The sequence below is a fragment of the Dama dama genome, chromosome 24, assembly GCF_033118175.1.
Source record: "Dama dama isolate Ldn47 chromosome 24, ASM3311817v1, whole genome shotgun sequence".
NCBI lineage: Eukaryota > Metazoa > Chordata > Mammalia > Artiodactyla > Cervidae > Dama > Dama dama.
Genome location: NC_083704.1, coordinates 26,505,987 through 26,533,903, shown reverse-complemented (window position 1 = coordinate 26,533,903; position 27,917 = coordinate 26,505,987). Strand labels below are relative to the sequence as shown.

At 48.3% G+C, this 27,917-nt stretch overlaps 1 protein-coding gene across 1 annotated transcript; it reads left to right on the top strand.

Moving 5' to 3' along the window:
* The first annotated feature begins 115 nt into the window (after positions 1–115).
* Positions 116–27,352, top strand: EDEM1 (ER degradation enhancing alpha-mannosidase like protein 1). Its single transcript, XM_061128042.1, has 12 exons — positions 116–740; positions 6,117–6,189; positions 9,308–9,411; positions 10,593–10,764; positions 11,802–11,985; positions 13,065–13,239; positions 15,186–15,306; positions 15,766–15,936; positions 17,934–18,007; positions 18,863–18,959; positions 21,098–21,301; positions 23,459–27,352. Exons 1-12 carry the CDS (start codon positions 229–231, stop codon positions 23,546–23,548), a joined length of 1,977 nt encoding a protein of 658 aa, XP_060984025.1. The 5' UTR covers positions 116–228; the 3' UTR covers positions 23,549–27,352.
* Positions 27,353–27,917: the final 565 nt, after the last annotated feature.

The window sequence follows — 27,917 nt, the reverse complement described above, 5'->3', positions numbered from 1 at the left end:
GCCGGGCGGGGCCGGGCCAATCCGGGCGACTGGGCGGGCGAATGCGGGGACTGGCCGGCCGGGCCCGAGGTGCTAGGGGTGGGGGGGACAATGGGCCAGTTCCTGGTGCGTCACGAGGGAGTTCCTTAAAGGGGAAGTGAGCGGAGCTGTGGGGCGGACGTGGGGTGCGGTGGTCGGCGGGGAAGGCCCCCCGCGTTTCAAAATAATGCCCGCGGCGCCTTCGCGACCATGCAATGGCGAGCGCTCGTCCTGGGGCTGGTACTCCTTCGGCTTGGCCTCCACGGAGTGCTGTGGCTCGTTTTCGGGCTGGGGCCCAGCATGGGCTTCTACCAGCGCTTCCCGCTCAGCTTCGGCTTCCAGCGCCTGAGGGGTCCCGACGGCCCCGCGTCTCCCGCCTCGGGGCCAGCGGACCGGCCCGGGGGGCAGTCGGGGCCGTCGTGGCTGCAGCCGCCGGCCCCCGGGGCGGCAGAGGGGAGGCGGCGGCGGGCTCCGCGGCGGCCCGGGCAGGGCGTGTGCGGTCCGGCCCACTGGGGCTACGTGCTGGGCGGCCGGGGCCGCGGCCGGGACGAGTATGAGAAGCGCTACAGCAGCGCCTTCCCACCGCAGCTGCGCGCCCAGATGCGCGACCTGGCGCGGGGCATGTTCGTGTTCGGCTACGACAACTACATGGCGCACGCCTTTCCTCAGGACGAGCTCAACCCCATCCACTGCCGCGGCCGAGGACCCGACCGCGGGGACCCGTGAGTAGCCCGCGCCGGCCCGACGCCCCGGACCGCGCGCCGCACGCGCTTCCTTCCGTCCTCCGGGCGGGTGCAGCCTTAGGTCCTCCGGGTTCCCCCGGCGGTGCCCGGGTGTTTAGTGTCCCGGGGGCAGCGCCCGGCGCCTCGGCTCACCCGCTTTGAGGTCGGCCTGGGCCAGTGGGGTGCGTGGATGGGTCCGTGGCTGTCTTCTGTCTTGATTCTCCTGGAATCTCTGAGTTACTGGGCAGCTGAGCCCTTTTACAGATGGGGAAACTGAGGCCCAGAGAGCTGAAGGGACAGTGGCACGGCCGAGAAGTGGCTTGGGCTGGGGGCCGGGGGTGGAGGGGGGGCGCTTGAACATCCATCTCCAACCCTTTCTCCAGGTGAACGTCAAATGAAACTGAAACGCAGCTTCAAGACCAGCTCTTAGCTCCCCGCTTCTAGCCAACTTCAACTTAACTGTATAAAAATATAAAAATTCAGGAGTTGATCCTGAGAAGGGACTTTTAAAGCCATGCAGTGAGTTTGAGGCAGAACAGGGCTACACTCTTTCTGCTTGATTGACAGGGGCTGCTCCTTAGGCTGAGGATGGTTAGGTGGAAGGGGGAGAGAGAGGTTGAGTGGTCCAGATTTAGGGTCCTGATACTCGGGGTGACCTTCCTTGCCCTGTAGGGTCTGTCCCATAACCTCCCTCACTCTGGTGGCAGAGCTGTGAGGAAAGATCTGCCAGCCCTCCCCTTCTGTCAGCCGTGTTTGCAGAGGCTGAGCTCGAGGGTCACCGCTGTTGACCTCGGAGTCCAAGAGGGCAGCACTCCCAGCTGAGGACTCCTAGTTGGAGGGAACCAGTGTGCCTTGACACTAACCCTGTTAGACTGGATAGGTGACTGTCTTTCTGTGGCTTGCTCCCCTCGGGTGGGACTGGAGGAGTTGGGCTGCTGGTCCCTTTGGACTTTTGAGGCTTGTGATTTCCTTCACCTGATGAGAAGCAGCCAAGTTCAGTCCTTAGGTCCTAAAAAGGAACCCATACACTAAAGGGGATTGAAGAGTTTTAAAAATGGTTTGATTATCTACAAATTCTTGTCTTAAATTGCATTTGGAGAGAATGATTTTTCATGAAGCCATGGGCACATCCTGGATTAACTGAAAAGGACTGGGCCTTTCTAGAATTCTAGGAAACTGATGAGTTATTTTTTCATGTTTCACTGTATCAGGTTTTATACACAGAAGTGTATTTTCTATCTCAATTTTTTTTTGGAGAAAATTTTTAATTAAAAAATTTAAAAAGCATTACTGGGCTTTTCCAGATTGGGGGAAATTGAGTTGTTTTGCTTAACTGACTTTCTTTGCTTCCTGATGACATATGCTGATGAGTGGTTTGATTTGACTGTTCAGTGACAGTCTGGATAAGTTGGGGTCAGCTCGCTTTGAGACAGATAGATATGTTACTGTTGGAAAGACGGAGTTAGAAATATCGAAGGGATACTGTATGAGAAGAGTTGTGCCCATAGGTTAATAATAAACCTTTTGGTTAGTCAGCCTTGGTGTCTTTGAGGAGATGAAAGAGCTCTGGGATTATGGCAGCCTTGAATAGACCCTGGCCACTTGTAAAGTGAAAAGTTATTTTTTCTTCCTCCTTTTCCTTTAACATAGCTGCTCTCAGACTTTAGTATCTTTGAGGAAGCAGTAAGCCACATTTATACCTCTGAAATAAATGGCCAGTAATAAATATACTCCAGATATTTATTTTAAGCAGATGTATTCTTAAAATTGTTGTCAAGTGAATTCTCATGATTCGTGTTAAAAATAAAGTAACTATTTGAATAATATGTAAAAAGTACAGAAACGAAATGCGAGTGCTAAACATATGTGTCTTTTCTTTGTAGTCACATTTACTTAAGGCTTAACTTTGCCTGTCTTGTTCGACTGGAGATAGGGTGAGGAGTATTGACATGAAATAAATAAAACCGGAACACTGTTTAAAAATAGCAACTGTTTCTGTCCAGCTACAGATCACTATGCAAACTCAGTTCCTCTCACACCCCCAGTTTGGGTTGGAGGATCCAAATTCAGGTTCCTTCAAGTCAATCTGGATATTAAAAATTTGCAATCTCATGAACCAACAATGTTATTTCAGACCTCAGGTATGTGACCCTTCTTTGCTTTCTGCCCAACGCTATTGCAGGTCAAACAAGAAAGCAAATCAAACCAAACCTATACTGGTTCCCACATGGACTGGTTCCTAGGCACCTCTCGTTTAGGATGGCTCCTCCACATTCCTCTTCCTTCCTGAAATCCTGGCCTGTTCAGAATCAGGCGCAAGTCTTTTTTTCCATGACGTCATTGAACTGTTTGAAGATGACTGTCCTTGATCTACTCAGTTCTCCTTTTAGGTCCTCTCCTTGAAGCTACCGTTCCACGTTTTAATATCGCACGACAGTTGAATACTGTTGTGAGTTCACCTTCCTGTACCTTTGTCTTGTCTCCCCAGAATATCAAATCCCTGAACACAGGGACTGTTTGTTTGTAGGCAGTACTCTGTGCCTACCCCAGCACCAGGTAGCTTTCTGAACAGGTTAAGTATATGTGGGAATTTTTTTTTTTTTTTTAAACACATATCTTTAATTTTGAACACTCTTTGTGAACATTACCAGAAATTTCCTATGAAAGGCCAACGTTCTCTCCATCTTCTCTGTTCTGGGTTGAGAAGAACCTTAAAAATTCAGAGTGAGGGTCATGAATAGCCATACGTGATGAATTAAGTGGGGTGCCATCGTGGTTTGGCAGCCACTTATGTGGAAAGACGAGCACTTTTGAGCCCAGCCTGTTACCAATTCTTGAGTACCCGTTTCTGTACCAGAAGTTTGAGTTCCTGGCCAGGCTGGATGGTGATCAAGAAGATCTCTACAGAACAGGTCTGCAGTCTTAACTGCACAGTGGGCTGGCCTGAATGGAATCATGAGACTTTGGTGCTGTTAGGCCCAGAGGCTTTTGTGATGTTTATTTTCTCCTTTCTTCCCCTCTCCATTTTTCTATTTTTCTCTCTTGGCACATTTGAAAAGAGTGTGTATCAGTGATCTGGTGAAAAGAAAGTGAAAGTTGCTCGTCATGTCTGACTCTTTGTGACCCCATGGACTATGCAGTCCATGGAATTATCCAGGCCAGAATACTGGAGTGGGTAGCCTTTCCCTTCTTCAGGGGATCTTCCCAACCCAGGGATCAAACCCAGGTCTCCTGCATTGCAGGCGGATTCTTTGCCAGCTGAGCCACCAGCGAACCCTGATCTGGTAGAAAATAATTTAAAGGTGTTTTAGTGAACGCCTTAGATCTTTTGAGTGGATTTGTCTGACTGAATGTAGAGAAGGAAGTACCAGTTATCATAAATACAGTTTTTCCTGTGACAGCTCTTGTACCGGTTCTTTGTCAGTGACTGTGAGGGTGTTCTGTTGAGAAGTATTTAAACCTGAGTCCCTTTTAGCTATGTCCTAAAAGCAAAAGCACAGTAAAACATGGGACGGAGTACAGGGCTCCAGACCAGTCACTCCTTCCAGGGGCCAGGGCCAGTGGAGAGGGCGACAAATGCCACAGAAGAGGGTATTGCTTGGGAAGGTGGTCACACGCGGTTCACCCAGCATCTAGCCTGGAGGCTAAGTGAGGAGGGGCCCCATTTTCTGCTGAGATGGATGTTTGGAGCCAGCTCTTTGTTTCTGAACAGCAAAGCAAGGGAGGTACATATTTAAGTCCAGGAGAATGATCTGGAGTTGGCTGAATTGAGGATCTCTCTGTCTCCTTTGCCCTTCTCCTCCAGCTTTTAATCCTTCCTATACCTTTTCTGGCTGGCACTGCCCTGGAGGTGCAGATTTGAACCCACAGCTCGTGTCTTGAGAGGACCTTTTACGATTGTGTACGTGTGTTTAGAAAGAATCAACAGCTGGAAGCAGCAGGTGCGGTTTTTCAGCCGTGCGGTGTGCTGGCTTCATGGTTGTGAGACACGGGTTTGCCCAGGTTCCTAGACAGCCCCTTCTAGATAGCCTGCTGCACAAAATGTAGGTAAAGTTTTGCTATACGTTCTTTGCCTTAGGCTAAGTGGCATAAGCAACATAAAACTAACGTTCAGGTAAGAGAAGATGTGAAGTGTTGGAGCTGTTTGCACCTGCGCCACATGGGGCCTGCTTCACCCCAGCTAAGGCACACAGGAGGCCTCTGAGAGGCAGAGCAAGCATCAGGAACACAGAGATGCTTGCTGTCCCCAGGGCTGTGGGACAGGACCCTTTAGAGACACCCAAGGAGTCGGTAACGTGGTCTGGGGATTGGATGGAAGATGTCATAATATCGGTGCATCCGTTGCTGAAAACAAAACTATGGCTTTTTCACTGTGGTCTTTCATACTCATAACCTTTAAACAGTCATCCTGTTTCCCTCCTTACTTACATCTTTTTCATTTCTCTCCTCAGTTCCAAATGTTTTCAAGCTTCTGCAGTTATTAGTACTTCCTGGGTCTGTGGGGATGGGATGGGAATAACTGAGCCCCCTAGAATTTGTCAAACTAACTTTATGACTTTCACTCTTTTTCCATCCCCACCTTTCCCAGATAAATTATTGTTGTGTTGGTGGCTTTTTTAGCGTTACAAAGAACTTGTCAGTTAATCTCGCTGTGGTCCTGAAGTTGGCATCTGAAGATGATTTTAGAATGGGTGTTGATTGTGGGGCAGGAGGTGTGTGGCAGAAGCATTAACACAGCTCTCGTTACGAGAAGCCCTGCCTTTGTTTCTGTTAAAGTTACCATCCTGTTAAACCTCCTCAAGATTGATGGAGCTGGGGTGGAGGGGTGGGATTCTTTGGGTGACATGTTAGTGAAACAATGTAGAAAGCAGTTAATTTATTCCCCCACCCAAAGGACAGATGAGTGAGATGGGGACCGTAGTTGAGGTATTTATTTGCTGCTTTGTGTGTGTAATCTGCGCAGGTCTGATTTCTGGATTCAAGTTTTAGTTACAGGTCATGTGACAAGCACTCTCCTTTTTCATTCCTAACGATTTCAAAATCAGAGCTTTTTGAAGCTAGACAGAGAGATCATCTGTGGCGATAAAACTGGATCTCAGAGAGAGCAACGACTTGTTTTCCATTTCCTTGCTTCCTGTTTCATGCCCTTTTTTTATACCGTAGTATAAATGCATGCATCTCTGCTCGCCTGTGACACTGTGGAGGTTGTCCCTTGTGTGGCAGAAGGACCATTGCCCAACTGATCCATCCACAGTAGTCCCTGAATAAATAAAAGCTTCCAGCAGTTTTACTTTCTGATGAGTGTTTAGTTTTATTGTCCCCCCCCCCACCCTTTTAAAGTACCTTTGTGTAATTTTCATTTCATTTCTTTTTCAGTTCAAATCTGAACATCAATGATGTGCTAGGGAATTATTCCCTTACTCTGGTTGATGCGTTGGACACCCTTGCAGTAAGTGTTCAGCCTTATTATTTTTTTTTTAAGTTAATTAAGATATTTTGGAGTTAATACCTTTGCTTCCCCCCCAGGGATGAGAATTGCAGGAAATGTGATACTCAGAGTGTATTCATAGTCATTGTTTATTTTAACGAACTTAACATGGAGAGCAAGAAAAACACTGAAGGTAAAATGAGGGGAAATGTGATCCCCCTAAAAATGTGAAGAAGGCAGTGTGATTATTTTGGGGAAACCTATTTTTGTCCCAGTTTCCCACTATTTTATTCCTTAAAGGAATCAGTTTATAGTTACTGGAGTTAAGATTTCTGAAGTGAAAGTCAAGATCTCCAGGGGATAAGATCCCCTGAAAGGTCCCACAGCTCCTGACTCCCTGAGAGCAAGTCCAAGCCCTGTCCCAGCCTCTGCAAGAGACCATCTGTCTGAACACTCTTGTGTTCTTTGCTTTCTGAGTTGCGTGTGGACACTGCCAACTCCAGACTTGGGCTGCCAACTTGGAGACTGCCTTTACCTTCTGAGCCCTTATCGGTTTCCCTCAGCTGGAGACCTCTGCACACGTTCGCACGTGGAGAACAGGCAGGCCCCGTGCACGGTTCTTATCACCAGGCTGCCCTGTGCATATGCTCTGCTTCACTCACGAGGACCTGTATTCCAGCAGAATGTTAAAAAGTTTCCTTATACACCTGGTTTTACTACCTCTTGGCTCTTCTTCATTGTTTCAGCACACTTTTACCATTAGAAAATTTTTACTGTAGCCGATTCCCAATCCTGCATTTTAACTGTCCTTAAAAGAGTTTAAAAGTGTCAGGAGTTAGAATTGGGTAACGCTAGCCAAGTTTGCATTACAGCTGTCCTAGGTCTTGGCGAGCAGCAGAATTACCAGAACTTGGGGAGAGCTTGAGCGGTCTTTGTGTGTTCCCCTAGGCTCGCGGTCTGCAGGAAGTCCAGGGCTGCGTGCTGCCAGGCTGTAGTTACACAGCAGTTTAGTTTCCCTTCTCAGTTTAATTTCTCCTTCTCAAGTGACGGCTGCTGCCTGTCAGTATCTACCGTCACTCGTCAGAATGGGCCCAGACTAGTGTTGTTGTTTAGTCACTCTGTCGTGTCCAGCTCTTTGCCACCCCGTGGACTGTAGCCCGCCAGGCTCCTCTGTCCTTGGGGTTCTCCAGGCAAGAATACTGGAGTGGGTTGCCATTTCCTTCTCCAGGGGATCTTCCCAAACCAGGGGTCAAACCTGGCGTCTCCTGCACTGGCAAGCAGATTCTTTACTGCTGAACCCACCCGGGAAGCCGCCCAGACTAGTATGTTCACCCTAATTAGAGTTAACTCGTTGAAGATACCAGAGGCTGACTCAGCCTACAAGTATTGCTTAAAAAAAAAAAAAAATCCCAAGACATATGCATATATATATAGCTTATGAAAGGCCGCCTTTTCTCCCCGAGCCCTCTCTTTTGGTCCCATTGTATCTTTTTCTCTCTCTGCCGTGCTTGTGAAGTACAGAGACCTCGCCTCTTCATCACTGCGCTCTGTCCACACCTCATGGTGTCCGACACGTGGTGGGAGTATCAGTAGGTGTTAAGAAAATGAATTTTGACGAATCTTGACATTTCCCAACACACATTCCAAGGGTGTGCTCCCGCAAAGGAGAATTCTGTTCCCAGACGAACTTGAGAAATCCTCCCAGTCTGCCCACTCTTGGAAAGCCACAGTGCACAGCAGCCTATTCAAGGCTGTGAGAAGTTCTGCAGTCTAGCCTGTGTAGTGCTTCTGTCCAACCCAGCTTTTCTTAAGCCCGAGTGAGCGATTTCAAAGCATCATTACTCTGTTCTGTAGCTTCTAAGATGGTAAATTACAATATGTCACTGAAACCTTCCTCCTCTGTCTTGCTCGTGCTCTGAGCTCATATCAGCATCTGCAGCTGCTAACAGATTCGGCTGCTGGTGAACATCTGTAGGGAAACAGACCCATTTCTGTGGTTTTCAAGGTAGAAATATCCGGTCTTTGTTGTACACTGCAGCCTTCTTTTTCAGATGTTACTTCTGTTGAGGTTTCCCTTTGCTTTTGCTAACATTTTAAACAAACTGTAACAGGTGTATTTGGGAAACACTCAGACAATAGCAGTCCCTTGACTACTTGATGCAACTTGCAGCCGGATTGCATAATCTTGTTAAAAAACGAAAAACAAAACTAAAAGCCAGAAAAGGAACTGTACTTTTTCTGTATGGAACAGCAAAATAACAGTGAGGGGGAGAAAGAGAAAAAAGATGCACTAGATCAATAAATACTAGGAGATAAGACACACTTGAAAAAGTAGTGTCTCAATGACATCATTTTTTTTTTCTTTCTTTTTCTTTTGGATGTGTCCTTATGTTGTCATTATAGTCCCAGGATGGTCATAAAATTTTGAACAGCATGAAAACATTTCAGTTCAGGTTAATTTATCATATTTTATGCTCAATTTGCACTTCACATAAGAGAGAGAAGCTTGGAATGATACCATATCCACCCACCCAAAAATAGGAATCATAATTCTAGAATATTTTTTACAAAGGACGTAGAGCTGGTTACTTGCGTGTTGTGTTGGTTTTGAATGCCATTGGCCTTATGCTGTCCTCCCAAAGATAATACCACTATTTCTCAACGTGTTCAGACATCTGGGTAACAAGCAAGGAGGCAATTTCCCAGATGTTTTAAGTCTCCTGGGAGCCAAGCGCCCAAGCTGTTGAATTATTTGAGGAACAGAGGGAATATCATGTTTTTTGTTTCTTTAATTTTGGGATTGGTTTTTACTCATTTCAGGAACTGTAGTGCCTGCCTTGCTAAATAAGATCAGAGTGAAGCTGAGGGAGGATGGGAAGGGGTGATGAGGGCTGCTAATGATTTTATGAGGAGTTATTGTCAAAGTTTTGCCGTCTGGTTCTTGAGTTTGGTGGAAATGGGCTTGCCGTCTGTCCCAGAATGTATTCTAAGAGATAACTGGGCTTTTCTGTTTCTACTCCCTTGAGTGGTAAAACCACAGCACTTACAGATGTTCAGATGATGTGGCCCAGCTCCTGTGATCATGTAACCTCAGCGTCATTTCATGCCATCATAATGGCTTGTGTTCCTCTTTTTAAAGATAATGGGAAATTCATCCGAGTTCCAAAAAGCAGTCAAGTTAGTGATCAACACAGTTTCCTTTGACAAAGATTCTACCGTCCAAGTCTTCGAGGCCACAATCAGGTAAAAGGATTGTCAAACAGACTGAAAGCCACTCTTGTGTGTGTGAGTGAGGGGAATATCACTCTGAGGGTTCACAGGCCATGGGGTCCAGCTAGGGAGTCCATGTAGACCTCGTGGGCTCACTGTCCCTTTTTCATCTCTTTTGGATGGATCAAACGGAAACAATTGCCATTTCAAGGTAATTCCATTTGGGGCTAAATAGAAAGACACTTTAATGTGGATTTTAGATAGGTGTTCCTTTAAAAGAGTTTTTCATGAGTTCACTTTAGGTCTGGTCTGATTTCCTTCACTGTGTCCTAGGAAAACCCCTGTGTATTTCTGAAGAAATCAGAGTTTCTCATCTCACCTACCACCTGCAGAAAACCACTGCTGACCTTGTGGGTCACTTTGCTCCCTGTGCATCTTTCTCTCTCCCTCCTTTCCTCTCTACCCGCCTAACTTCCTGCATCTCTCACTCTAATGTATTGGCTCATGTTTTATATCTCACCTTTTTAGTTTGATAGACTGTGATGGCTTTCCTAGTCCACTGAAACTTTGAAAATTGTATCCTTGCATAACATTCCAGATGTAGCATTTATTTAAAGTTCTGAAAGATGTCACAGTCCACTTCAACTCACTGGAGAGGACGTGAACTCATGGCCCCTGAGGGCTGGGGATGTAAGCTGGTGGCCCCCGCCTCTCGGTGGGTCATTCTCTCCTCTTCTCTTCCTCTTCCCCTCCTTGCCTCTGCACCAGAAGTTGGAGAATTTCATGTTGTTTGGCAGCCAGAGCTACAAAAGTTACTTGGTATTTGTTATCTTGCTCTTTTTTCTTGTTTGGCTAGGTTTTCTCCCCCAAGTGAGAGAAACCAAGAATAGTTTATTAGTACTAAAAAGTGATATGATGAGGCCGCTCCCTTGTGATGAGATGATGACGATGACCAAACACGGTTATCACTAGAAGTGGATTATTCTTAGTGGGCTCAGATGGACGGATTGCCTTCTCCTTTTCAACAGTGTGCTTAGCTAGCAATTGATTGTTCCCTGTCAGGGGCCAGGAGGAATGTCAGGGGGCCAGTAAGTTCAGCCCCTCTGATTCAGGCAGTGCTAAGTCCATAGAGGATTCGAGCTTGCTGCTGTCATTCTGAACCGGATTGTACAGCCAACATGGTTTTTATTATTCTTTGTTCTTCCTGTCCTTAGGGTCCTGGGGAGCCTTCTGTCTGCCCACAGAATAATAACTGACTCCAAGCAGCCCTTTGGCGACATGACGATTAAGGATTACGACAACGAGCTGTTGCACATGGCTCACGACCTGGCCGTAAGGCTCCTCCCTGCCTTTGAAAACACCAAGACTGGGATCCCCTACCCTCGGGTAGGTGGACGGTTTCCATACTCACTTCCTGCCTGAATGAACACTCTTTGTTGATGAATTTATTTGTGGGGAGGAGTGGGGCTGATGTGGGAGAGAAAATCTGTGTCCTTGAGAGAATTTAGCCCTAAATATGATAGACATAGGTTTTAACTCACTCAGCATTTACTGAACACCTATTGTGTGCTGGGCATAGGACATATCTGACTTATCCTTCCTCTTAAGGGAGTTACGTTCCTCCTCTCAGTCTTCTTAACCCCTTTTACAGGTGGGATTTGTATCCTGTGCTACAACAAAACAGTGAGGGGAATTTGTCTTCGTTTCTGACCTGGGTCCATTTCCCCAGACACCCTCACATGTATACCATAGGAGTTCAGTGTATGTTGTTTTGAACATTTCACGTGGATCTTTCAAATAAAGCCTGTACAGACCAGTAAGTTAGCTGCTGATTTAAATGCAAGATCGGGAAGAAGATTCTATCTTTGTGGCATCTGATTTGCTGAGCCCAGAACTCCTCTGGGAATTGAGTCAGCCTCTGGGTAACCAGTGGAGAGCTGCCAGACCTCAGGAGCCTCCATGATGGAACAGGCTGTCCACGTTCTCGCTGGGTGCCCTTTCTCTCCCAGCCCCCGAGATTTGTTAATGTTTGCTGAGCAGGACTGGCTTCATAACAGCTCAGTTAAAATTTCTGCATGATTCTACAGCTTGCCTTTGTCCCCTGTACCAAAGCCTGGTGCTGCCTAACCATGAAGAGAACCTGGACATCTGCTGAAAAGAGGCATATTAGTGAATATCTTTATTGTGACTCCCCCACAACTGGCTCTTATGAGTGACACAGGGCTCTGGTGTTGGTATCATCTTGTGTGTGTGTGTCTTAAACTCATCCCCGTGTTTGTCTCGGATGTAGAGCGGGAGGCAGGGGCTGACTCGCCTGCAGTGAGCCTGGTTCCCTCGTGGAGTGTGGTCGCTGCGACTTGGCCTCCTGGCCACGCGAGTTCCTTCACTGTTGCCACAAATCCTTTGTCTCTTCCTATCCCCAGGTGAATCTAAAAACAGGCGTTCCTCCAGACAGCAATAATGAGACGTGCACGGCCGGTGCCGGTTCCCTCCTGGTGGAATTTGGGATTCTAAGCCGACTGCTGGGGGATTCCACGTTTGAGTGGGTGGCCAGGCGCGCCGTGAAAGCCCTTTGGAGCTTGCGGAGCAGCGACACGGGATTGTTAGGTGTGGGACCCTGTCAGGTCTTGGCGCAGAGAGCGTCACCCCCTTTCCTTTCCTCTTTGGGGCCTCCCTCCTCGCCACTCCTTTTTCCTTGTGCCACGGAACCTGAAAATTGACAACTCAGAGAGGGGGGCCCTCAGTGTTCCTGCATGTGACTTTTCTCTTAAAGGGAGGCTGGAAGGTTTGATGGCATGGAATCATGCTTCTCCTATCTGCGGGCTCCCTTCTGATTTGAATCCCTTGGCATATTCCGCTTGAAAATAATTGTTAATGGGAATGCTATAAAAAGAGCTGCCTCGGAGGCAAATGATGTTGCTTCAGTACGAGGTTCCAAATATAGGAATTTAGAGTTAACTGGTAGAGTGACTTTCTCCTTTAAAGAAATCTCGCCATGTGATAGTAGGTTGAAAGCCAGATTAAACCAGTATTAGATTTTTCTTTATTTCCTCCAGAATTTTGGTCAAGACGTTATTAAGAAATTATTTCAAACATACTGAAAAATTCAATTTCCTACTGAAGTAGGAAAAAGGGTCATGAGTAATGAGCCCCTATGTACTTCATTATTTATCTTCAATAATTATTAGTATTTTAGTACCTCAAGATGTTATCTTAAAATAGGTTGTTGCCTCTTGTAATTGTCTTGTTTTGAGAAATATTTTCTTCTTGCCACTGGGAGGGAATTGGATTGGGGGTCCTGGAGCCTAGAGTGTCATTGCAAAAGCACTGACATTTAAAAGTGTTTTTTTTGATTATTTCTTAGGTTCTCACAAATTTGTTGTATTTAACAACAGGAGAAATAAAATAATTGTCCCATTTGTCACCCAGTGTCACCCCAAACTGTCAACTTTAAAATTTTCCATAAGCCCTTGCAGCCTGTCACATGAAACTTTTGTATACAGCAGTTTTAAATTCTAATATAGATATTTTCAGTCTTGCTTACATTTGTCAAATCACGCAAGAGGCCTTGCACCTTGCCTCCTCTTTCCTGTGCGGGATGAAGGTACTGAGGGGCCACGGGGCTGAAGTAGGAGGCCCCCTGTCCCCCCAGCCTGGGTCCTGACGAGCTCCACGTATTTTCACAGGCAATGTTGTGAACATCCAGACGGGCCACTGGGTCGGCAAGCAGAGTGGCTTGGGTGCCGGACTGGACTCCTTCTATGAATACCTCTTGAAATCTTACATTCTCTTTGGAGAAAAAGAAGACCTAGAAATGTTTAATGCTGCATATCAGAGTATTCAGAACTACTTAAGAAGAGGGTATGTCTCCTCACCGTCTTATCTTCTTGTTTCATTGAGCAGGTAGAGTGTATGGTGAAGTGTTCATTTTCTTTTCCACGTAATTCACAGTCTCTGGTCTCTGTCCTCATTTTACTGCCTCCTAGTTGTTTGCTGGTCATTTGGGGATGAAGAGGTATGTTGGCTCTTTACGGCTGTGTAACAAATTACCCTGAAACCTCGTGGCTTAAGCAGCGAGTGTTCTCTCACCGATTCTCACGAGGTCGCCCACAAGCTCTTGGTGGGGGCTACAGCCATGTCACGGCTCGGGCCAGGCAGGAGGGCTCCCTCCCAGGCTTCAGTTGCTCCCTGCTGTGGCCGGAGGCCTCAGTTCCTTGCCACATGGACCTGTCCATAGGCAGCTCATGGCAGCCGGCTGCCCCAGAATGAGGGATCTGAGAGAGACAGAACCACCAGAAACCACCCTGTGCTTCCACGCCCTAATCTGGGAATGACAACCAGCACTTCTGCTGGACTGTTGTTCACGCACACCAAGGCTGATGTAGTGTGTGAGGGGCAGCACAGAGGTGTGAGAGGGGTCGCTGGGGGCTCCTTGGGGGGTGGCTGCCACAAGGAGTGACACGTCCCTGGGTTTCTCCGGCTTTAATTGTACACAGAGCTGTCTTGTAGCACAGTTGTTCTGGTTCACTTTCCAGAAAAGTTAGGTTCGGTCGTTATACTTGATGAGAGGAAGGACAGTTACCACATTTCCCCCCCCTCTGTGTTTGTTTTCTTAGTAATTATTCTTTATTTTTTAAAATTTATTTTTATTGGAGTATAGTTGGTTTGCAGTGTTGCATTAGTTTTTATTATACAGCAAAATGACGTATTTGTTAAAAACAAGACTGTTTGCTGCTTGTCAGCTGTGCATTCAGGATGGCAGAGAAGTGCCATTTGAAGCTGCAGCAGCTTCTACCCTCTGCCTCCTCTCTCTTCCTGGCTCTTCCCCTGTGCACTTGGCGTCTATTAGTGGCCAGTGCAAGTGACAGCTACTGAGTTGCCTGCTTGGTAGGATTTTCTTGGACATATTTCCACCCTAGCTATTGTACGAACGTGCGAGTGCTGTGTTTAGGTAACAGGCTGTTTGGCCAGAGTTCAGTCCTTTTTGCTTTTTAAAGCCCCTACATTTACCAAATGGAGTGGTAACCCGTGAGCTCCTTGCTCTGATGTGCTCCTCCAGGCCCGGGCCCCACGGTATAGGATTCTATTAGAGATGAGACTCTTGTGCAGAAGGAACTAGGATTCCCCACTCAGGTCAGAACTGACTCACTCTTTATACCAAATTGAAAGTGAAAGTCGCTCAGTTGTGTCCGACTTTGCGTCCCCATGGACTATACAGTCCATGGAATTCTCCAGGCCAGAATGCTGGAGTGGGTAACCTTTCCCTACTCCAGGGGATCTTCGCAACCCAGGGATTGAACCCAGGTCTCCCACATTGCAGGCGGATTCTTTACGAGCTGAGCCATAAGGGAATCCCAAGAATACTGGAGTGGGTAGCCTAATCCGTTCTCCAGCGGATCTTCATGCCCGAGGAATGGAATAGGGGTCTCCTGCATTGTAGGCAGATTCTTTATCAACTGAGCTATGAGGGAAGCCCTGTACGGAAATGCTTTTGCATTGGCTGGGAAATATACCAAATTACATGGAAATGTTACTCAAACCTGCATGTCAAAGTGCTTTCTGCAAAGTGCAGTGACAAGTCAACGTGTTAGGATGGCCAGCTTCAGAACTTGTCTTAGAGTAGGTGTCATCTCATGCTAGAGTACTGTATTGACAGGGAGAGGCGGTCTGTCTCCAAAGGTTTAAAGAATGTGTTGGGAGCAAAGGTTGATGTTGATTCCACCGAAGTGAAGCTGCAGGGGCTGACGGAGGAGCAGGGCTAGAGCCGTGTCTCTCCCCTCTCTCTGACCGTTCTGCTTGCTCCTCAGCCGGGAAGCCTGTAACGAGGGGGAAGGGGACCCGCCCCTCTACGTCAACGTGAACATGTTCAGCGGGCAGCTCATGAACACGTGGATCGACTCTCTGCAGGCCTTCTTCCCTGGACTGCAGGTATGTCACAGTTGCGTTTGCTCAGTGAAAGAAGTCATTGGAACGGGCTCCATCCCCTCTTTTCTTTTTATGGTTCCGGAACGTTCTCTGGCTCCTTCAGATTGGGCAGTTCACGGCACAGTGGGTGTCCATTATTCTCTTTGAAAATTACCCCATACTGAATCAGCGCAAAGCCTTGCCTGAAAAGTAGAGGGTGTGAAGTTTCTGGTCCATCTCTCAGCCGTCGATGCTTTGCTCATGAGGAGCTAGCCTCTGTCCTCTGCAGTCCTCGGGGATATGGCGCTGGTGGCCAGATGGGGGTGGTGTCTGTCCCACAGGCAGCTCTTTGGTTGGGTCTGTGTCCGGCTATGTGTGTGGATCAGATAGCCAGTGGGTGGAGGGGGAGCCCAGGGCCCGTGTGTCCTGTCCTGCCACCGTGAGAGCCCCATCCTAGCCTGGGGACCCGCGTCTCTCCCACAGGTTCTGATAGGGGACGTGGAAGACGCCATCTGCCTGCATGCCTTCTACTACGCCATCTGGAAGCGCTACGGGGCCCTCCCCGAGAGGTACAACTGGCAGCTGCAGGCCCCCGACGTGCTCTTCTACCCGCTGAGGCCCGAGCTGGTGGAGTCCACGTACCTCCTCTACCAGGTACTGCCGGGAGGACCGGGGCAGTCGGTTCCCAGGGAGTGCTTGCTGTCAGGTGGAGAGCCAAGTTACTTCACAGTGACTGTTAGGGTGACCGCCAGCCCAGAGCCTGGTGAGCACGGAGCGTCAGCTGTGGTTCCAAGGACAGGGAGGGCGTCTGTGGTTACGTACACGTGTGACCCACATTCTGCAAAGCTGGCTCATGGCTTCACTCCAGGACTTGTTTCTCCCATCCTTAAAACAGTCAAGAGGCAGATTTGGCACTCACTGTTCTCCAAATATATTGGACCAAAGAACTCTCCTGGGGGGACGCAGTTTTGTCCTCATGTACTGTGGAACCCTGGGCTGTGTAAATTATTCAGATGAACAAAGTCTCTCTCTAAGCTGGCAAGGGAATCACCTGGGGTTCATCTGAATACCTATTTTTGTTTAATCCTTAAAAAAAAATAATAGTCTTTCTCTTTTGTGAAATTACTTGAATGCCAGAGGAAATGTCACTTTAACTGTGAAGAATCTTTTCCCCCACAGTTTAAGGCAGATATTTATACCTCTGTGCACGCCATGCATATATACACACCAGGAGCTGTCAGCCATTCACAAATATAGCCCCAGAGCTGCTCACTTTCTGAGAAGCTGGCCGTTCAGCAGCCGTATAATGACGTGTGTAGTGGGCAGGCCCTTGCAAGGAGATCTTACGAGCTCTGCTAGCAGGATTAGTGCTGTAGTTTATTTTTATTTTTTTTCATTTTGACTGCACTGGGTCTTCCTTGTGGCGCATGGGCTTCTCTCGTTGCAGAGCACGGACTCCCGAGTGTGTGGGCTCAGTGCTTGTGGTACATGGACTTAGTTACCCCACGGCATGTGGGGTCTTAGTTCCCTGACCCAGGATCAGACCCACGTCCCCTGCATTGGAAGGCAGATTCTTAACCACTGGACCACTGAAGAATTCCCAGTGTTGTAGTTTAGAGTTTTTCAATAATTAAAAAAAAAAACAACCCAGCAAATCCTTGCCATTTGCTTCTAAAAGAGGGAGAAATCCTGTGCAGCTGGTAATTGACCTCATCGATAGAGAGACCTTGTGAGTTGTAGGTAACCTGTCAGGAGGAGCCAGACTGTGATTCTGCCTCCCTGAACTCAGGGCCGAGTCAGGCCACTCACACTCCGAGGGTACATGCGGGCACCATCTGAGGCCTCCCCTTAAGCTGAGGTCTGTTGCCCTTGGGTTTAGGCTCTTGGCTTCTGTCACTGCGTCTTTCCTCTTGCAGCTTCTTCCTCACATTGGCTATTTTCTTAGAAGCCAAAGAAATCTTCGGCTTTACCGCCTTGCCCTCTGAAGCCGCTCCCTGCACTCTCCTAATCCAGAGACAGTGACTTTGTGGTTGTTTGCTTCTGCTGCTGCTGTGGGGTTGGCACTGGGAATGGATTGTAGATGATCCCCAACTTTTAAACTAGTTTTGGGAGGAAAGTCTTGCCCTCCCAGAGAATTTTTCTTCCCCTCACAAAACCATCTATGAGCCTGTGACAGAAGAGGAAGCAGCCCCAGGTCTGTGTTCTGGGGGCGATTAGAGAACAGAGTGTGGAGGCCTCTGCAGATGCTTCAGAAATCTTGTCCCCAGGCAATTCTTCCCAGCACTGTGCGTGGAATGGAGGCAAAGTCCTGTTTCCCTGTGCTCGCGGCTGACATTTCTGAAGAGTTCTGAGGCAATACAGAAACTGGATTTGTGCTTAGATGCGGGCCTGTCGTGATGGGGATCAGGAGAGCCAAAGGCGGGGTTAATCTGCCCTGGAAGCAGGCCTTCTTGCCGTCCCCACCCCCACATTCGCGTTAAGCAGGTTGGAGGTGCACTTTGACCAGAATTCACAGCACACCTTAGTCCTTTAACGCTCAAGACCCTGCAGGATGCAGTGACCGCGCCTCCGTGGGAAAGCCCTGCAGCGCAGTGTGTGTGGTGCATGTCTCCCAGGCCCCGCTGGATCACATTCTCTCGTGTTCTCTCTAGGCAACCAAGAACCCCTTCTACCTCCATGTAGGAATGGACATTCTGCAGAGTCTGGAAAAGTACACAAAAGTCAAGTTAGTTTCCTAAGTTCCTTCCTTTTCCTGTTGACCACTTTTATTTTGAGTCATTCTGGGGTAATAATATTCTATTTTGTGTTTTACTTTTTAGAACAGAGCCTTAATGTTAATTTTGCAGGGAGATTCCTTACTTTTTGTGTAGTTGAACCTGCCCATTATAGTGTGAATTAAAATTTTTTTCACCTTTATTCCTGTAGAGTTCCAGCAGACTCTATGGGCTCTTTTTAAGTAACTTAATTCCCTGTTATACAAATAATACATATACTAAAAAGTTTAGGGAGTATAGAAAATATAGAGGTAGGATATTATCACTGTGATCTCCGTATGCAGAGATAACTACCATTAGCATTTAAGTATAGAGTCTTACACTCTTTTTTATACATTTATATATGTCTGTAATGTGTGTATATATGTATAAAAACTAAATTTTGTGACCTGCTTTTCTTAACCTAGTAGTAATAAAAATATTTTCTTACAAAATACTGTTTTAGACCATCCGAATGAGAAGTCAGTCTACAAGTATTGGGATATGAAATGTAAATCAGTCCTTTAGAATTTGCTGCCAGACATTTTTCTTGGTGTCTTGTCTTGCTTTTGGTAAACATTCTCCACCACCCTCATAGCCCTTTCCCAACCATTCCCCTGGTGATTTGGCTGCCAGACCACTTTTTAATGAATTTGCAGTCAGTTAGTTGAGGCCAAAAAAAAAGGTAGCCTTTAAACTCACCCTATTTTGTTTTCCCTGTGGTGTTTGATCATTCGGTTATTCTGTTAATAGATTGCTTCTGCCTCTTAAATGAACGAGCAGGTGGGAGGGAGCACTGCGGGGCTGACCGGACGATTGTCTCCTAGGTGCGGCTACGCTACGTTGCATCATGTCATCGACAAGTCCAAGGAGGACCGGATGGAGAGCTTCTTCCTCAGCGAGACCTGTAAATACCTGTATCTGGTACGTGTGCTGTGAGATTCACCCAGAGCGTTTCATTCTGCTGAAAGCAAGCGTGCCTTTTTTTTTTTTAGTGGGAGGATAATTGCTTTACAATGTTGTGTAGGTTTCTGCCATATGACAGCATGAATGAGCCATAAGTATGCACATGTCCCCTCGCTCTGGAGTCTCCCACCTCCCCACCTCCATCCCACGCCTGTAGGTCATTGCAGAGCATGGCTCTGTGCTATGCAGCAAGCAAGCGTGCCTTTTGCTTCCATCTGTCACACACGGGCAGGCACTGCTCCGTGCTGGGCATCTCGCTGGCCCAGGGGTGACACCCTGTCAGAACAAAAGCGTGTTGCTGTGTCCCCTGTGGTTCCTGGCCTCATGGAGGAAGTACCGCCGAGGACACACACACAGAGAGACCAGCGTCACACAGTGTGTGGAGTGCAGACAGCAGTTCCTAGGGGACCCTTGTGAGCCTGGGGGTCGGAAGGCTTCTCTGAGGAAAAGAGCAGGGTCTCTGATCTCCTTTTCCCTGACACCTGTGCTCTCGTGAGACCCACAGCCCAGCCAGCTCCCTATCCAGACACACATGCTCACCAGTTTGGGTAGAAACTGAACTTTTGGATCTGGAAGAAACCTTTGGGATCATCTGGTCGGTGTTCATTCTTCCCCTTGGGATCTGCCATCTCTGGAGGGAGGTCAGGGCACTTGCCTTGGGTTCCGGGGATGTTGACGTGGCAGAGCCAAGGCTTGAGCACTGGTCCTGATACCTTGTCCAATGCTCTTTCCACTCGGCTACCCAGCCGTAGACGTGTGAGGCATTGGCACCAGGGCATGAAGCTGCTTTTCTTCTCTCAAGGCTCCAGAGGTCGGGACTTCCTGGTGGGGAAACAGCAGGGTGTTTAGGCCAAGATCCGGAGATAGCCATCAGTGGTGATAGGTTCGCTGTATCTAGTTCAGTGGTTTCCAAGCCCCGGGGGAAGCTGGATTGGAGTCAGCCTGTTAAGATTAGAGCCATGTTGAGTTGGAAGCTTCAGAAGCAGGCACAGGAGTCTGTCATTCTGCCAAGTGGCTCAGGTGGTTCTTCCAGACATCGTGTCCCGCAGCCTTGGCATCTGGGATGCTCACGGGGCAAATCCTGGAGTGAGTGAATGAAGGAGACCCCCAGGGTTTTTGAAGAGAAAGAACTCGATCCGGTCATGGGGGAGGGGGAGAACCTGGACTGGCCATGTTCTTCTCCTTCGAGCTGTGTAAACACAGACCAGCCCCACTGAGTGTTTTTTTTCTCCTTTGTAAAATACTTGAGATGCCTGTAAGGTTTTTTCCCATCTTGAAGAGATCTGTTTCTACATTTTGCCTTGTTTGTCATTTTTTGCACACCTGCCTTCTCCCACTCTGACCTGTCCCTACTCTGCTAGGTAGGTCTTCTTTCTAGATGCCCTCGCTGCACCCTTCACCCCCACGTCCACTGCTGAAGGAAGGGACCGCCTTGGGTGCCCTGCTCCCACAGACCCACGCAGGAGTGTGTGTCAGGGCCAGACCCTGGGGGTCCGGTGAAGAATAAGCCGTGTACCTCCTTCTCTCTGGAGTTTTTACAGTTTAGGGCTGAGGTGGGGGCCAGTTCCTGAACCCCAGCACTTGAACTCTCAGGGGAGCGGGGCGAGGAGCACCATCTGGGGCCTATACAGGCTAGTGTCACTGGGGTCTCAGCCCTGGGCTTTCTAACCTCTAGGTCTAGGTGGGGTCAGGGAAGTTCAGACATCTAAACTTAAACATAACTGCTGATTCTGCCCCACGGGCTTCCCAGGTGCTGCTAGTGGTAAAGAATCTGCCTGCCAATGCAGGAGTCATAAGGGACGTGGGTTTGATCCCGGGTCAAGAAGATCTCCTGGAGGAGGGCATGGCAACCTACCCCAGTAATCTTGGCTGGAAAATTCCACGGACAGAGGAGCGGGGCAGGCTACCAGTCATAGGGTCACAGAGTCAGACTGGCTGAAGCCACTTAGCATGCACACCTCACAGCCTGGGTTGGTCTGAGAGCTTAGCAAATTCCTATCTCTAAGTAGTCTGGACTCACATGAATTAGTTCCAAACATGCTACAATTGTATCTGTATTTCCCCCCCCCCCCCCCCCCCCCCCCCCCCCCCGCTAGCTCTTTGATGAGGAGAACCCAGTACACAAATCTGGAACCAGATACATGTTTACAACTGAGGGACACATTATATCTGTGGACGAACATCTCCGGGAGTCACCCTGGAAGGAGTTCTTCTCTGAAGAAGGAGGGCCGGACCAAGTGGGAAAGTCTGGGCATAGGCCTAAACCTCAGGAGCTGAAAGTCATCAACTCCAGCTCCAATGTAAGTTGCTATCTCGGGGGGGTGATTTGTCTGTGGAGGTAGAGAAAACACTCCTCATCACGTTGTCATCCAGGGTTCCTGACAGAATATTCCTGGCACCCGCAGCTTGGATAATTTGAGAAGAGTTTCAGCAAGGGGCTGTTTCTGTAGATGCCATCAGGGTGTAAGGACACCGTGGGGCCAGCAGCCTGTCAGCGCTACGGGATGAGGGGCCAGTGGGCAGGGTGGTCATGGGAACCCTGATGCAGAGAAGCCTGTGCCGGGGGTGGCCCCTGGGCAGGAGCCGCTGCCCTGGGTGGGCTTCTGTGACTGTGTGGGAAAGGGGCTGGCAAAGGGAACACAGCACTTCCGATCTGCTAGAGCTTCTCGTGGGCCAGCCCTGCCAGGAGTCCAAGGGCCAGGGAGCCTGTGCATAGCATCCCTTGGGTCAGGACGTCCTTGGAGGTCCAGTGGTTAAGACTCTGCTCTCTCCCAATGTAGGGGGTGCATGCTTGATCAGCTGTCAGGGAACTAAGATCCCACATGCCATACGGTGTAGCCGAAGAATTTTAAAAGTGCGAGACGCATCTGGCCCCATTTAAAGGGGGGCTCAACTGGGCACGCCTGGACTGTCCCGGGAGCAGTGGGGAGGGTTTGGAAACAAGTTATCGAGTTCTTCCTTTCAGCCAAAGGTAGTTGTGTTGGTTTGAGCCCAGCAGGAAGGTCTGGACGTGGGTGCTGCATCCGGTGATAGAGCGAACCTCACGATCTCACACTGTGTTATACGCCAGCTCCCTCCTCAGGAGAAGCCTCTGTTGCCCAGAGTCCTGCCACCTCCGCCCAGGCTACCTGGGTTAGGGCATGCCCTCTCGTCCCAGACTGTAGTTTTTCCTTTCGTGTCTCATTGAAAGTCTTTATTATCAGTCTCTGAACTAAATTGACAGGCCAGAGCAGAGCACAGTCCTTGAAATTTCCATTAGGCCATGGAGTGTAGATTAAATGAATAAAACACAACTGAGAAGGAAAGGGAAGGGCAGAAGGAAAAGTAGCCATCAGAGTCAGCATTTATAGAGCTCACATGTGCTGAGCACCAGTCTAAGTGCTGAAATTAAGTATGTGAACTTCTCATAGCAGCCCGGGGAGGGGTAGGTAGTCGGTGTGTCCGTTGGGGAGGGGTAGGTAGTCGGTGTGTCCGCTTCATAGATGGAAGCAGGGAGGCACTGAAAGGTTCTGGTCACACGGCGGAGCGCATGGTGGAGCCCTGACTTGGACTGAAGGAGATGCTCACCTCACAGACCAGATCCCATCGTGCCAGGCGCCGGGGATGTGGGCCAGTCCCTGTGGTCCTGGTGCTGCTTGGGCTTAGGGTCTGGTGTGGACAGAGATCTGCTCCCCCGGAGTGCTCATCAGTAGGAGGCCATGTGAAGCGCTGTAGGGACATGGAAGATGGAGAAATTAGCCTGCTGGCAAGATAAGGAGGGCTTCACTCGGGAGCATGCTTCTCAGTCGCTACTGGAATGATGAGGGGGAGGCTCCAGAGGGGCAGGCAGAAGGCACAGCTCCCACAAAAAGCAGGAGCCGGGAGGGAGGGTGGGGACCACCTGAAGGACCTGTTGGTCTGGATCTTGCAGAGATGAGGCCCCGGGCAAGCAAGTTCTAGTAAGAGCAGCAGGAACGTGTTTTTCTGAGGAGGGGCATGAATGTAGGTGGAAACTGCTTCCACACAACACGTTTGGTTCTTAAACTTAGGTCCCCTCTGAGAGAGAGGGATCTTAGTTTCCCGAGCAGGGATCGAACCAGTGCCCTGTACAGTGGAAGCATGGAGTCCTAACCTCCAGGGAAGTCCCTGGGTACACGTCTTTAGTTTCCCTGGGTCTCTACATCTTCATCTGTAAATTACATCAGTGGTCCTAAACTGGAGGTACCTGTGCTCCTCAAAGGACATCAGGCAGTGTCGGGGGACATTGGTTGTCACAGCTGGGGGTTAGGGGTGAGGGGCATGTAGGTGGAGAGGCCCAGGGATGCTGTTAACCATCCGGCAGTGCCCAGGATAGGCCCAAAGAGTCTACAGTGCCAGGATGAGAAACCTCAGGGGAGGTCATCTGGTCACGCCTTCTGAGGGATTAACATACAGGGTTTTAACTCATTCAGATGGCACCTCATTGATTTTCTTTCCAGTGCAATAGGGTTCCTGATGAGAGGCGATACGCCCTGCCCCTAAAGAGCATCTACATGCGACAGATTGACCAGATGGTTGGCTTGATTTGATCTGCCCTCCCCCGTGTGGTCTCATCTGAAACCCAAACAGCTGAATCCCGGGCCAGGCCAAGACCCGATCCGAAGTGGAGGAGGATGGAAGTCTGGCCGTCTACGATGGTGTAGGAATTTCTTTCCAGCTCCCCGCGCACATCTGGTAGATCCTTGCACACTTTAGTGTTTCTCTTCTGTTCAATAAAATCCCCGGTTTGTCTTAAGGATATACTTTGAAGTGGAAAGGTACGTAGAAGTTGGCCTCTTATGACGTGCCCCATGGACGGGCTGTCTTTGGCTGGATCCTCAGAGCTTCCTACTTCGGGGTCTGTCGAGTCAGGTCTCCTCTGCCTGCGCGCATGTGGCTGCAGCCTGACTACCTCTCCACCAGAGGACTGTGAGTGAATTTCTGTGCAACAGGTCCTGTGGCTTCCCTGACCACCCTGTTTGTTGTATTTTGTTACCCTCTCTCTGGATCACTGGGCTCCCTCCCAGGTCTCCACCCGTGACTGTCAGTCACCTGGGGAAAAATCCCGTTATGCATCTGTGCCCCCCCGGTGTGATTGTCACAGTGACAAGATTATCTGCTCACAAAGGGAGCCAAATTCTAACAGGCAGTCTCTTAGGTTGTCACATCACCGGATAAGAGCTTAGCAGGTAGGTCTTCCAGGCGGTGGTCTCTGTTTCTCATGAGCTTACCTGAGGATCTCCCCCACTTTCAGAACCAGGTGCCTTTTAGGGAGAGAAAAATAGCTGTGATCATCTGAGTCTTGCATCTACTCACCAAGCATTCTCAGTTCTGACCGTGTTTGGGTTGGGATGGTTTTGTTTTTGTTTCCTCTGTCTAGTGCCAATTAGCCAAGTCCGGGAGAAAGAAATGAGCAGATGACTCCCTGGCGTCCTTGAGCCGTTCCTGGGTGTAATACAGGCTTCCGATCAGTGCCTTATGTTTTTGTTTGGGCCACTGGGTGTCACAGCTGCTGCTGTGGTTTTAGCAGGCTGGTTTCACATTGCTCCATGCTGAGACCACGGTGAAAGGGGCATGGATGGGGTATCAGGTAGGTAGATTGGGAACACTTCTTGGCCCGTCCTTGCCTTTCAGCATGCTATTTTAAGCAAGCGTATATAGGAAGGAAGTCGTGCTAAAGCGCCTCTTTTCTTTGTTGTCATTATTTCCTTAGCGAGAATGGACTGTGTCTCTTTGAACTTGTGCAGAGCGCTCAGAGAAAGCAGAGGTGGGCTTGAACCCTGAGCTTGGCTTCCCTGTAGCGTCGGAGGTTGAAATGAATCTCCGCAGAGAGGGTAGGAAGTCTCTTCAAAACCTCCAACTTCACCGGTCGTGTGTGGTGCGCCCATTACTGCTGGCACACTTCAAATGATTTTTAGTTTTTTTAAAACTAGAAGAGAGTGCTGCATAAGCCATTGCACTTCCTATCAAAAGAGAGGAGTTTTATTCTTCTTGAAAACTTGTGTTACTGTTTTTTAAAATGGATATATAATTCAGTTCTTTGAGATTTCTAGAAAAGGGATTTTCAGTAATAAATGTCACAGTAATAAATGCCTGTCTTTTTAACATTTACTGTGCAAATTGTTTTAAAGGAAAAAACACATCAAATGCTTCTTATTTTACATTTTTCCTTCATTTTAGAAGCGTTCTATTTATCAACACTGTCTCATCTACTGAATAGGAAATTTTCTTTGAGGATATCCTATATTTTTTCAATGTTTTCATTGCTTCATTGAAACCAAAATATCCCATTTTAAATACATACACATACATAAGTGTCCCTGCACCTTTTTTCCAGGTAAACCAAGGTGGCACTATCAGTGAGCCTCTTGGGAGAATGGGGCACCTCAGGGAAGAAAGTGGGCCCTCCGTGATCACACCGTTGTGTGATCACACCCCCAAGACCCCCTCCTGTGGGCTCAGGCATCCCATCGCCCTTCCCGCTCTGGACCAGGGGCCAGGGCCTGAGTGTTGCAGAAGCACCTCAGGGCTACAGGTTGATGGGAGACATGTTCCCTCCCAGCTTCCAGGCCCTGGACTTGTACCAGTTGTGAGTCCGAGGGTGAGGGGCTCATTCTCACCCTGGTTGCCAAGCCTTCAGATTGCCATCAGTGACTGGATGCCAGAATGCCATCTCTTGCTAGTTACAAGAGAAGGTTCTCTGAGCCACGTTCAAAACTTGCTTTCTTTTTGAAGATCAGAATGTCGACAACTGTGATGTATCCTGTAGGGATTTTGCTGTTCTTTCTATTCTGTGTTGGAAGAGATCAGGGAAGGGAAGGCTGAGGACAGGAGTGTCAGGGGAAGTTCCTTGCTCTGTGACTTACCCTGGGAACACCCTGATCCCAAACATTCCATGCTTTGGAAAGTCCAAACCATCCTTGCATTCCCATGTGCAGCTAGTGTCTAAAGACTCCACTTTAGTTGACCCAATGAAAATGATTTTGCCAAACCTTTGTGGGAAGCTACCTTACCTTTGTGGGTTTAGTTGAAATCTACCCCCACAGAGTTCTAAATCGTTCCAGGGCAGGCTTCGCGGGTTGAGATGGTGTAACTGAGGGATTCCGTTTCCTGGAGGAGGAGGAGGTGATGAAGGAAGTGTTTGCTAGCTCTCTGATTGTCCTGGCCTGGGTGAAAATCATCTTCTATATTCAAGTCTGTCCTTGAGAGCTTCAGCATCCGCCGGTTCTGAGGCTGTCCTGGGTCATAGGGCAAGAGCACACACTTCAGTAGTTTTCTAGTTATTTATGCTCCAGGATGGTGCCTGTGCAGATGGAAGTTAGTCTCTAACTCCCTGGCTGGAAAGTGCCATAGTGCAGTCTGAGGGTCTCAGCTGAATTCCTCTCTCACCTCCACGCTGTGTCCCCCACCAAAGAAAAACACCCCTCAGCCATTTTCTTAGCTCACTTGATTGAATGATTGCAAACTGTCATCCTTTGCTTTGGGTTTCACAGACACAGTATCAGACATTCCTTTTTTCCAGAGGTCTTTCTCTTTTGCTGATTTCAAATTTAATGCTGGTTAATAGGTCGGGCTGGATGATTGCCCTAGCCCCTCAGTGGCTGAGCAGGAACTTTAGGGGAAAAAAAAAATCTTGATCTTTCTTTCCTTTTGCATTCCCAGACATCCAGCTCCTTCTCTAGTGCCTGTTCCTGCAGGGCAGGGACTCTTGTGAAAGTGAGAAGGGGGGGTCTCTGGGCTGTGTCTCCAGGTTTTATAGGGCTCAGGGTTGCGTTCCCAACTTGAATCTGGATGTGAATCTGGTGAGAATGTCGAGTACCTGTGGACCTTCCCGATTCATTACCCCCTTCCCTCTTTCTGAGAGGCAGAGAAATAATATTTTGAAAGATATTTTTAGTTTTAAATAGCAAAACACAAGCTGTATTTCTTATTTATTATGCCCAAGAAAGGTAAATCTGTTTTTACAAAAGGAAAAAAATCTAGAGTTGGAAACTCTGGGAAAACCTATTGAAATACACAAATGCTTCTGTCTGTAATGTGCAATATGCTTTGCAACTATAAATGATATTTTATGTGTAACCTGTAAATAAGAAATGTATTTAAATTAAAAGGGAGCTTTTTGTAAAAGGACCAAATGTTCTTTTATAAATGTACTAAGAAATATCTTGCTCTTGGAAATTTATTAGGATTTTTATGAGTAATTTTTATTAAAAGAATTCTTTTTTTTTTTTTTTTGAGTTGTCATTTTGTTTCTGTTTTATGTACTCACATATGCACATTATATGGAGCACAGTCTTTAAGGGAAACATAAAACTGGATGAATAAAAACCTTATGTTGTTTTTTTTACAGCTCAGCCCTGAGTAATACCACTGCAGTTTGTCTGCCACGCCGTGATTTACCCGTCCTTCACATATGGGTCAGAGCCACTTCTGATGACCTTTGTCCTGTCCCTACCCTCTTCACCTTGGCCTCTTTCTCCCAGGCACTGATTCACCCGCAATTCTTGGTGCCATTTATCCAAGTCTCTCTAGAGCCTGGGAGCAGTTCTCTCTGTTATCTTAAGCAGAGCAGTTCCTTTCTCCCAGCTTCTTACAGGTTAACATGGGATTCATGGTCCAGAGGCAGCGCGAGCCAGGAAGCTTTCGGAGGGGTGGCCACCATGCCTACTGCTTCCCGAGTCATGACCGTGTCTAGAAGGAGGCTGCTGATTTGGCCCCTGTGAGATCCTGCCGTGCCAGTTCTGTGTCCTGGCAATATTGATGGGCCTTTATAAAAATCATGAATTGCTACAGGGTGAAGGGTAGTCTCAAGATGGGAAGTGCCTGCTGGTACCAGAACGCATGCCCCTGTAAGGCAGGGTGGGTGTTTGTGAAGTCCCATGGGCTAGTCTGCCTGACAAGCCGAGGCCGGCCCAGTAC